Raw genomic sequence first — 12435 nt, 5'->3', positions numbered from 1 at the left:
GAGCATTTTCCGCTTAGGGTAAGCAGAGATAAGCAATTTGATTGGTTGATGCTTTGGGACACGATAACTTTAGTTCTAATTAAGTGAGATTGATGAAACTTGGTGTATAGTTTCATTACAGTAATACCTTGACTAAGTTTGATAATGAGCATTTTCTGCTCAGGGTAAGCAGAGCGATACGCAATTTGATTGGTCGAGACTTTGGAAAACAATAACTCTCCTACTTTGATTGTTAGACTATAAGTAAAGATATACTGTTTGATTGTTCAATACTTTGTAAAAGATAATTTGTGATAAATTTATATGTGTCCTCTAATTATTTTCCTATTTCGGCGGGGGACATCAGCCTCACTGTTGGCTTGTTTGTTTTATTTTAGGATCGGTAGTGACGAAGATGATGAAGACAGTGATGAATCTCACAGTGCTGAAGATCCTTCAGAAACGGCCGTATCTCGAGATGCCAAAATGTCCTCCCAACCAATCAATGGGGATATTAGTCAGGAAGGGGAGCAGTCTTCCCTAGATAACCAACAGGGGAAGACGGAACAAGATGGCGATGTTAAAGTCAACAATAATACAGATGTTAAACAAACGCACATGGTAGGTGGTGAAAAACTTTACAAAATATTTCAAGCGCTACAAGCACAATATTTGTGGAGTTTTGGCACTATAGAAATGGACACTATAGAAATATAAAATTTTAAGTGTCCAGTTTTAATCTGACCATTCAGTTTTGATAATGAGTGTCCAATTTACAAACGTTTAATTTCTTAATCACTGTTAAAAATTAAACAACCCAATTGATTATTGTTATATAATGATTAATTTTTGAACACTAGTCAGGAAATTAAATACTTGTAAATTGGACACAAATTGTCAAAATTAATCACTGACACATGTACACATTAGATGATTTGGGGTGATTTTAAACGGTTTTTACGAATTTTTAAACACAGATTTGATGTCTAACAAATGTGAAAGAAATTAGTGCTAGATACACAAGATGAAATGATACACAGGTTACAGTGTGAGTGGACAAGTGGTGAACTATAGATCGTAGGGCCTTTTATGGATGCAAGTTGTGCCTCTTTCTGATGCCCACCTGGTCTTCAACAGGGTCAACCACCAAAAAAGCCATACAAGGCGAGGGAAAAAGATACTTTGAACAAGACATGACCCATATTTTCTTGGATATTTTACAGGTGAATGGTGAGAGCGAACCTGCTGATGTTACTATAGATGATCTTCCTACAGCATTAAATATAACCTGCTCAGTAAGTTTATCCTACTCAATAACCTGCTTAATAAGTTTTTTCTACTCCGTATGAATATATATACTATCCTACAGTATATTAGAGATATCTTAGTTCTAATTTAAATATACAATGCCCTATAATATAATACAGATATCTTACACTGCCCTACCATATATTATAGATATTTTAGTTTTAATATAAATATCTACTGTCCTACTACATATTATTGTTGTGCCTACATTATATTATTGATATCTGCAGAAAGATACTGAGAAGATGGCAAAGGAAGAGGAAGAAAAATTATCTGTTGACGCTGCTATTGTGGAATCCATGGAAACATTTCAAGAATTAGCTGGTGATGGAAATGCTTTAAAAGATCCAGGTACAGTCTTATAAAATATATCACCATTCAATTCTTTCTTTCACTTATAAAATATATAAAGATTCAATTCTTTCTATGTATAATTATTGACTTCTTTCTTTCACTTACTTAAAACCCAGAATTAAATCTTATTAAAATAGTTGTGTGTTTTTTTGGTGGGGGTGGTGTGTTTCCTGGTCCTAACTCGAGAGCCGCAGAGGCTCAGTGAGTAAAACACTGGCTCACTTAACAAGGAGGTACCGGGTTTAGTCTAGGTGTTGTCTCGGAAAGTTGCTCTGGACCTTTACACTTGTCTGTGGTGCAGGACAGAGAGCCTACCAAAGAACGGTGTCCAGTTGTTCATATGCTAAAAGAAAAAAAACATGTAAAATTAGCTTCTAGCTCAGTGCATAGGTCGATTGGTGCAGAAAATGATGTCAAACCACAATTTCATTTGTAAACTTTGAATGTTAAAAATCTGATATTTTCATTCTTTTCAGATAATTTTGGAAAATAGATGAAGATTTTGGTCAAAAACTTTGTTTGATTTATAAAACTTAATTGAGTTAGTTAAAAATGAAATTAATTAGATCTAGTTTATATTTATATATATCATTGTTCAACTATTTTAAATATATGCAATTAGTTAAACTTCATATCACCATTCCCTGTTCATCAAGAGTTTTTTGGCTGATTTAAAATTATTTTGATTTTCCGTTGACTAGACTGAAAACTAATACAACTTGTTATTTGGGTTTTGTTCCTTGTAGTACGGTCATCCTCCATTTACTATTGAACTATTCATTTTAGGGGTTGGATTTAAACAAATCTTTAAATGGCACTAAGTATATTGTTTGTAAGATCTTACTGTAAAGGGTAGTTGCCATGTAGACACTAGCTCCCCTCTCAACCAGCAGATCTTTAAAAAGAACAGCCCTCATTAAGTTGTATTTATTGTAACAGCTGTTTTAAACATAAGATCTTGTAATAGAAAAGTGCTTTTTCACCAAACCTCACCTTCCTTGAGAATATCATATTTCGGCAACGTACAGAAAATTGTGTGCTACATGAAATTACCTTGCACTGCCCCAACCAATACCTAATTATAGCTGGGTTAATTGGAATGTAAGGGTAATGCGGCACAGATACTGTGAGAGTGAAGATCAACCATGTAGTTCTAGATTTAATTCACTAACTGCTGTTCTGTTTCCCTCCCTCTGTATGATGTTGGTTATTGTGAAAAATCCCTCTTGTGTTATAAAATGCTGTATAATACACTTTGATTCAGAGATTTATTAATATTTCTAGAAGAAATTTATTGTACAGGCATAATTTCTTGTTGTATGGCTTGTAATATAGGTTCGTTCTCTGTAAATATACAGTCCTCCCCCATGAGGTATATAAATTCATTGTATATTAGTACCAAGTTTGTAAATTAAGCCACCCACAGAACAAATGTTTATTATTGGGTGTTTATATTAAACAATAACACAACATAGTGCCCTGTTGATAGTGATGCCCTGTTGATGGTATTACATTGATAGTGTAGTTCTATTAATGGACATACCCTATAAATGCCCTGTTAATGATTGTTATTTGACTTGAATTGTTTGATAGTTTGAGTGATAAAGATATTTTGCGGAACACCTTGATTGTTGAATGTATATAATGGTGAGAAAGTTGTTTGATTTGATTCCATCCATGCTAACATGTGCTTTATATATACAATGCTTACTGATTGACTGACTGATTTAATTTGAGTTAATTTTGTGGACAAATTTTATCTTTTTCAATAATAATTTATATGATGAAGAATATTTTAATATCTACATATTGTCACAAAATAATAAAATATGTTTTTGATATAAATTAAGATAATTTTATTTGAGTTCAATATTGTGTCAAATCCAAAATCATTTTTAATTATAAAGATATTTTCTTTTGAGAGAATAAGTATATCATCTGTTTAAACAAGCTGATATTTATCTGAAATAATTCCTAGGAAGAATCAAATTGCATAATGATCCCACAATAAATTGAATAAGTTATTTAAAGGGTGTCGACCACTGTTTTTTACCACCACCTGTCGTTAAAGACAAGACTCATCCGTTCATCATTTTGCAAGGGAAGTTCTAAGGGCAGGTAACCAAGAGGTCTGGAGTTGGATCCTAGGGATCCCAGTATTGGCTGAGAAAGTTCTCCATGATTTTTCGAGAGTAGATTCCCCCTTGCCTATGGCAATCTCTTTTTGTTCAAGGCAAAGCTGGTATGTGGGTGTATATGGATGCTTTGTGTGGCTTACTTTACAAATGTGATTAAGTTTGTCAACAAAATTGCCTATGTATATGTTACTACTTGTTCTAGATTTGTTATTTTTGTATTTTATGATGTTTGGACTATTTATTGTCTGAATGAAGTTGAGTTAACTTGCTTTATTTAATATAAATTATAATCTTGGCAGTGTGAACAGTGTTCTTTGGTTTATTTAAAGAGTTGTAAAATTATGCTTCAGTTTGTGTTCAGTCTTCATTAAATATCCTTTAATATTTGCGATTTGCCGTGAAAGCAGTTGATTGTATTTACTGACACACATGTATTTTGAGTTCAGGTGATAGAGAGAGAATCGTTAGCTGTCCAGAGTCATTTTTGATTGGCTAGTAGTTCTAACAAATCCAAGTCATTTCTTATTGGCTAGCTGTCCCAACATAGCCCAGAGTCACTTTATATTAATCTGTGGCCCAAACATAGTCTATAATTTTTTCCTGATTGGCTTGTGGTCCTTAGGTATTCCAGAATTATTTATGATTGGCTAGCTGTCCTAACATAGTCCAAAGACATTTCTTATTGGCTAGCTGTCATAACATAACATTGGCTGGCTGTTCTAACATGGTACAGAATCATTTCTGATTGTCTAGCTGTCCTAACACAGTCCAGTAGCCTACATGTTTACAGATGTACTCCTGATTGGCTAACTGTCCTATCAGAGGTATTTCTGCCCTCCCCCTTCCCGTAATTATAGGTGCTCTATTTATTACATGGTTGTCAGTAATTACAACAGATTGGTTTAATATATTTATTAGTTTTCTGAGTTTTTTTGAAAATAGAAATATTAAAATGTTCATAAAGATTCATTTCAATTATTTTGACCAGTAATAATAATCCCATAAATTTAGAATTTGACCATAAAATATAATTTTATCTGTGAAATATCATATTATACATTGATATATTAAAGTTGTTATTTAATGAGGTGTTTATGTGTCCTACACCAACCAGGGTGTCATAACGTCCGTATACTACTGTAGATTATTTATTTTTTCGGAGTGCTATATAGAGGCTTTAAATATTAAAGTATGGTATATATTTGTGTGTTTATTGTAAAAGCAAATAGTGTGATATTAAAACAAAGGGTTGTGTGGATATCAAGTTCAAACCAAGGCTTACTTTCTCAATATACCTAGGTCACAATTCTATGGAATACAATTACTGAGCCACGTTTCAACTCATTATCGGAATCCCCAGTGGCATCGTTCCTTTAAGCGGAGACAATGATTATATGTGTAGTTTAAAGATAGAAAACATGACATTGGGCTGTATATATTAATACAACACCCTCGTTCAATATCAATATACTACGTAATATATTGCTGCTAACCTTTTAACTTCTCTTAAAATACAGATACCCAATGAGGCCAGTATTTTCCACCATCTTGTTTAAATTAGGCACGATTGTCACAGTGTCCGATTCTTTGAAATAATGTATGCCAACATGAAAGGATGAGGTCACATTAATACATCTACATGTATATAGATTAGATCTGATAATTGTGTATTGGGTGTATACTATTATATAATACCGGTATTCAGTATGACCAACTTGCCGTAAGTTATAGCATTCTATATATTATACCACATTATAATATTACAGAGGGGTATATTATATATATTTTGTCAAAAACACGTTTTTCACAAATAAAATCTGCCTAAAAAAAAGATTTTTAGTTTTTACTACATTATTTGAAATGTTGTTGAACGTACTACATTTAATTTTGTTTGAAAGATTCGTTGAAATATCACAGTCCAGCCATCGATGTGATATTTTTTAAAAGATATGTATTGCATTGCACTCGTAACCATAGAAATGAAAATAAATAGAGGATATTTGTCGTTTTAGAGTGAATAACATTTTATTTCATTCGTGAAAATATAAGTTTTCTTGCTTCTCGATGAAATAAAATACGTTATTCACGACAAAACGACAAATGTTCTATTTATTTTATGATTTTACAATCATTTTAGGTAAAAACAACTAGCCAGTGGAATAACACTTTTATTTCACTGATAAAACGCGGTATTCCACTACTGATCATAAAATAAGAAGAATGTGTTAGTCGCAAAACGACCTAAGTAAAGTCTAGACAGGACAGGAAATTCCATTACGTAGTTTTATCCAAATAACTCCACCTTAATAGTCACAATTCTTATAAGTTACGTAATGCTGATATTTAATGTCAGTGGCTATACTTGGCCCTTAAGACACGAGAAGTCATTCGGATGGGTAAGAAAAGAAAACCCGATGTGCACGTAAAAGAAAGCTTGACTCTCAAAATAAGAGTAGGCCGTAGCGTCCCTGTGCGGGCTAAATGTCCCTCCTTGCAAACTGTTTGGCGTTAACCCAGTCAGTGCCGATACGTAGGACGTTAAACCCCATTCATTTTTAATAGCCAAGATTCTTTATGAGTTGCATAATGCAAATAATTTAGCTCTGTGAGCGACCATCTCAGTTTTGAGCAAAAGCTTCGGGGTTATTTCTTTGGGTCACCATAATGTGTATATTTATCCGCACCATTAAGGGTTGTACTTAAAGAGTGATACAGTTATTAATATGGTCGGAAATAAACAGGTAACTGGGAATAAAGGAATGACAAATCGAGTCAAACTCATCAGCTGTAAATATTCGCTTGGCTGCTGCTATGATTGTATGGAAGACCAAACAGCTCATTATTCACTGTTCTTGGTCCTTATTTCTTAATTCAGTCCTAAACGTACCCGAAATAGTAAATACAGTTGCACCAATATTGTCATATCACTACAGTACTAGAAGTCCTACGCTTAATAAATTCATATCTGACTTATCTGTTTGAATTATATTATTAGCACAGGCACTTGAAGGGATTAAAATAAAATTTCTTACTACTACTTGACTATATATTATCTAATCATGTTACAATTGATTTAATATCTGATCATTTCACCATCATTAGTCAATTGTTGTTGAAGAAACCGAAACCTTAAAAGACCAAAATAACTTACAGGAAGAACAAACATTTAGGTATCGACGCATTCAAAACATCTATAGAAAACAGTAAATTAACTAATTCCTTGACGATCAAATTTAACTGTTTAATGTTACACTCTCCAATATACTTGATAATCATGCACCGACAGTTTCCAAGGAAATAATCCTAAGACCCAACAGAAAATCGTTTTCTAATGACATTCGTGTATCAAAACTTACTAGGCGCTAGGCAGAAAAGACACGGAGGAGTACTAAACTTAGAGGTCCACCGTCAGCTATATCAGCGTGCAGGTACAGATACTAACAACCTTATCTCTAAGGCTAAACGTGAATTTTCTTCACAAGAATTTGCACAAAACTCAAAATATCCAGGTCAACTCTACATACATGCTAATAATATTTTAAAACGTCCTAATGGTAGTATTCTCCCTAAAGGTAATCCCAATGACGTCTGTGAACAATTTCAAAACTTTTTCTCAGATAAGACAACTAAAATAAGATTTGAACTAAGTAACCAGTTATTTCCTGAACCTTTGAAGAATCTGGGTTTAATGGCGATCTCAGTTTTCTTACTTTTACAGAAGTTTCACAAACCAAACTGAAAGAAATAATAATGGCAAGCTCTACCAAATCATGTGAACTTCATCCGATCCCATCGTGGCTACTCAAACGTTGTATTAATGAACTTCTGCCTATTATACATCATCTCATTAATAATATTCCTTAAGTGGCATTTAGTAACTGGGCTGCTGTTTTCCATAAGTATGTTTATTAGTTTATCTCATTAATAGTTCTCTAAAAGAAGGACATATGTCAAAACCTTTAAAAGTAGCATTTGTTCGCCCTCTTCTGAAGAAATCTAACCTTGATGTAAATTTATTAAAGAACTACAATCTCAAATCCTTCTTTCCTATCTAAACTTTTTGAAAAAGTCGCTGCATATCAACTCAAGTCGCATTTTAATGCAAACAATCGCAGTGAAAAGTTTCAAAGTGCATATAGATCAGGGCACAGTACAGAAACAGCGCTTGTTAGTGTTTGTAATGACATTATCAAATATACTGAAAACAAGGCACCAACAGCATTGGTATTATTAAATTTAAGCGCTGCCTTTGACATATTAGATCAGTCAATTCTTATCATCAGGTTCATTTGCTCCACAGGATCTGCCTGTCATTACATTACACAAGGTTTTTAAGATGACTAATTTTTCAAGTTGAAATCAGTATAAATATAAACCGGATATGGATAGCCTTGGAGATACGCATGCATGGAATGCAATGGTAAGCCGAGTAATTTGCCCTCTAAACGTTACCCACTACACATTCGATCGGTTATAATGTTTTTAACAGGATATTGCATGCAATGTATCAAGTAGGCGTAATCTAATTTGACACCTTGGGGTGGGCGTCTGTCTACACGTGAACTTTATATCACTTAGTTAGGGTGACCCGTGCACTTTACAGAAAGTTGGTCTCGACACGGCTAAATGTGCACGCTTTAGTTGCGTGTCTCGAACTGATTTCTGACTACCCCGCACTCGCTTTGAGTCGATAAATAGCCATGGCACGTGCAATTCTCTACAAATATATCAACTATTATAGCCGTAAAAAATCTATTGTTGACGATTTTAAATAGCAGTAAAATTTAGCTTCTTGGTTATTACAGCAGCTTTAGTAATTACGTTTGTTTTATTTTTTAAATTGCTTTATCATTAACTGTACCGTTAAGAGCGGCATCTTTTGGTTTAGTACAAATACTATCTCTGAATCACTTTCTTTAGCAGGAACATGATACTAGCAGTAGTTTCATTTTACTTTTACAAGTTTCTTAAAACAATTGTTGAGTTGTCTAAAGTGCTTATTTCTAAATTCAATTTCTTGTTCTAGCTTTCTGTTATGTTTCGTAAAAAAGTAGTCTTGATTATCCCGACCTGTCAATCAGACGTAGAATGGTCGATAGACTGGTTAAGCGAGACTAATTTCAAAACAAGGGCACGTAACCTATCTTTTACTCAAAAGTGTCTGGATGTTATGGACGCAACTTGGAACCAGTTTTCAGTCTATTATTTATAGATGATTAATGGTCATAGCTTATTAAGTACAACATGATCGTTTATTTAGTGACTATAATTGTGTGAAACTGATTTGAGGCTTGGCATATATATAAATATTGTGGCGTAATTGTCGAGATATTTGGAGATTTTTATTTATGGTGGGTCACCCTAACTTAGTAAAGATGTGTGGCTTCGATAACACACCTGTACGTGACAAGGAATATGATTACCTGCCTAATCTAGTCTGTTGTCTCGTGTTTCCTCCCCCGTTAAGGACCTCTAGCGCAAGCTACGGACGTATAAACCCGGCTTTAAAACGAAAACTGCCAGCTCTGTATCTAAACCTTAAATAATGCATCTTTATTTGCTTAGAAATATTTTACAGTACTGTTTACCATATCGTTGTTAATAAGAGCAAATATTTAAGCTCATAGCCTTATCGGCTAAAAACAACCATTCATCTAGTGAGACGATTAACCCAACTTCGCAGAAAAACCGAAAGAGTGTGGCGTAAAACCAAGTTAGAGGTTCATAACCCAATATATAGAGCACAGTCTGCCAAGAATAGTTACTATAATAATAAATTATCATCTTCACAACCACGTGATTTATATAAAATTGTTCAGTCTCTTACATCCCATACAACTCAACGGCTTCCATCATCAACTGATGAGAGATTTTGTTCTTTTTTCCCAACTAAAGTATCTGACATTAGGAAGGGACTAGATAGTCTGGTTGACTCCGATACGGAGGATAAAAAACCACTTCCGTCGTTAGATTGCAATCTAAATTTATTTGTTACTGTTTCTGAAGAATAGGTTAAGAAGATTATACGAAAGAGTAAATCTGCTACATGTAATTCTAATCCTCTTCAAACCTGCTTCTGAAAGAGGAGAAGGTATTGGAGGTTCTGCTTCCAATCATTACTGGCATTGTTAATCATTCTATAACCACTAGTACTGTTCCTGTTTGCTTAAAGTCAGCTCTGATTTCACCTTTGTTGAAAAGACCAAACCTTGATCCTCAGCTGTGTACATAGGCGTACGGGCTCGATGACGGTTAGGGGGGCAGAACCCGAAATGCCCGAAAAAATTTCGGGTTTACAAACAGAACAGCGGCGTCGGCCTTCCTCGAGAGGCGAAGAAGCAGAGCTTACCTTGCATGCCCCCCCCCCCCCCAAGAAAATTTTGGAATATTTGACGGCTGCAAACACGTTTTCCTGCTATTTCAGTCCTTGAACAAAGTGGTCTATTATAGCCTAATTAAGATGGCTGACTCGAATTCCAATCAAAAGATCAATCGTTTACAGACCACGAAGAAGGGAATGTTAGCAGAAAATTTAACTACCGCAAACGCGTTTTCCTGCTATTCCAGCCTGTGAATGCAGCAATTTCAATTTGGTCCAATATAGCCTACCTGGCTGACCCAAATTCCAAACAACCAATCAATCGTCGCGGAGTATGGAGGGCTCACCCTCCCGGAGAAGATTTTGAAAATTTAACCACCGCATATGCGTTTTCTGCTATTCTAGCCCGTGTGAGCAACTCCAACAGTATCCAATGGTTTTGTAACCTTGTCCTAAATCCCATTTTGAATTCCAACCATTCAATCAGACTGTTGCAGCTGCATTCACAAATAATAATCGATGCCCGAAAAATGTCGCACAAAGTAGAGTGGCTCCAGACAAAATGTTTTAATCCATAGTCAACTCAGTACAAGTTAGTGGTATTCAATTAAAAAATAAGTAAAATTAGTGTTTTATTAGGGCCCGGTGACAGGGAAGCAAAACAAGAAATGCCCGAAAAAATTTCAGGTTTACAGACAGCGGCGCCGGTTTTCTTCGAGAGGAGAAGCGGAGCTGACCTTATAAGGACCCCCCCAAGAAAGATTTTGGAATATTTGACAACCGCAAACGCGTTTTACTGCTATTACAGCCCGTAAAATTAGTGTTTTATTAGATTTCGGGCACTTTATTTTGCCAAGTAGATGAAATAAAAATATTTTTTCACTTTACCCGTCTGCCCGAAAAGTCAGCTTGCCCGAAAGTTAGGGGGCCAGCTGCCCCCCCCCCTGCCCCCCCTGGTTCGTACGCCTATGGCTGTGTAAGAATTACCGACTTACTTACCATTCATCGACAAAGTTATTGAAAGAGTTATTGGTTCTCAAATTTCAAATTATCTGTCTGAAAATGATTTACACGAATCGCTTCAATCTGCTTACAAACGAGGTCACAGCACAGAGACGGTTCTACTTAAAATTAAAAACGATATTGACCTGGCACTTGATAAGAATCTAACTGTGTGCCTAGTACTTTTGGATCTCAGTACTGCTTTTGATACTATAGATCATTAAATTCTATTTCAAAGTCCGGGATGTTCAGTTGTGATCGTGGTGCCGCACTGTCATGGATAAAGTCATGTCTTCAAGATAGAACACAACAGGTGTAAATAAACAGGTATGTGTCTAAACCATGTGCTGTTACAATAGGTGTTCCACAAGGATCTGTATTGGGACCTCTACTTTTTCCCTTATCCATTATTCCAATTGGTCAAATCATAAGAAGACATGGGGTACAAAACCACGGCTTTGCTGATGACAACCAAATATATGGATAATTTCAGCACAACACCTATCTTGCTTCCAAGAATTCTATCAGTAGACTAGAGCCTTGTCTTAATGACATTCGAGGATGGATGACCTTAACGATGACAAATTCGAATTTCTTGTCATATCATCAAAATCACAATCCAGTAAATTGTTTAAAGCGGATTCCATTCAGATAGGTGATTGTTCTATATCCCCCAAGAAGCAGGCTAAATATCTTGGCTATATGACCGATGAATTTATGTCCCCAGTTCCCAAAATCAATAGTATCATACGGAAAATGCATCTTCAAATGAGAGCTGTTTCGAGAATACGCTCCAATCTTAATACTGATGCTTGCCAGGGTGTTGTTAGAGCATTAGTAACATCGCATATGTACTATGCAACAGCTTTAAACAGACTGCAAATAGCTCAAAACAATGCTGCACGTCTCATAACTAGATCACGAAAATGTGATCATATAATGTAAGTTACACAAACTCCATTGGCTTCCAGTTCGAGCGAGAGTTCAATTTAAAGCTCTTGTGAATGTGTTTAAATCAATTTATTCTGACACTGCACCAAGTTATTTAAATGAATTCTTTGATTTCTATACTTCCAGGCGATCTAACCTTCGTTCTTCAGGTGATCGTAGCATTTTGTGGATTCCTAAATATAATAAAAGGTCTGGTGAATATGCTTTCTCTATCAGAGCAGCTAAAATGTGGAATGATCTTCAAAAAACTCTTCGATAGTCCTCTTCCATCCTGAGCTTTAAGACTAACTTAAAAACATATTTATTTCGAAAATGATTTCGAACTGTTTTGTTGTGAATGCGCTTAGAAACTTTCATGTGTAATGAAGCGCTATATTAATCGAA

General features: G+C 35.0%; 1 protein-coding gene across 3 annotated transcripts in view; it reads left to right on the top strand.

Annotated features, from left to right (window-relative positions):
* Positions 1 to 4867, top strand: part of LOC126829848 (pericentriolar material 1 protein) — a 37718-nt gene extending 32851 nt beyond the window's left edge. For all 3 annotated transcript variants that reach the window (XM_056102736.1, XM_056102735.1, XM_056102737.1), the window contains 4 exons: positions 378 to 600; positions 1203 to 1274; positions 1518 to 1638; positions 2118 to 4867. In XM_056102736.1, the coding sequence (XP_055958711.1) occupies positions 378 to 600; positions 1203 to 1274; positions 1518 to 1638; positions 2118 to 2134 (433 nt within the window). In that variant the 3' untranslated portion in view covers positions 2135 to 4867. The remainder of the gene's footprint in view (positions 1 to 377; positions 601 to 1202; positions 1275 to 1517; positions 1639 to 2117) is intronic.
* Positions 4868 to 12435: the final 7568 nt, after the last annotated feature.

The sequence above is a fragment of the Patella vulgata genome, chromosome 8, assembly GCF_932274485.2.
Source record: "Patella vulgata chromosome 8, xgPatVulg1.2, whole genome shotgun sequence".
Classification (NCBI taxonomy): Eukaryota; Metazoa; Mollusca; class Gastropoda; family Patellidae; genus Patella; species Patella vulgata.
Note: the sequence above shows the minus strand (reverse complement) of the source record. Positions and strands in the feature narration are given on the sequence as shown.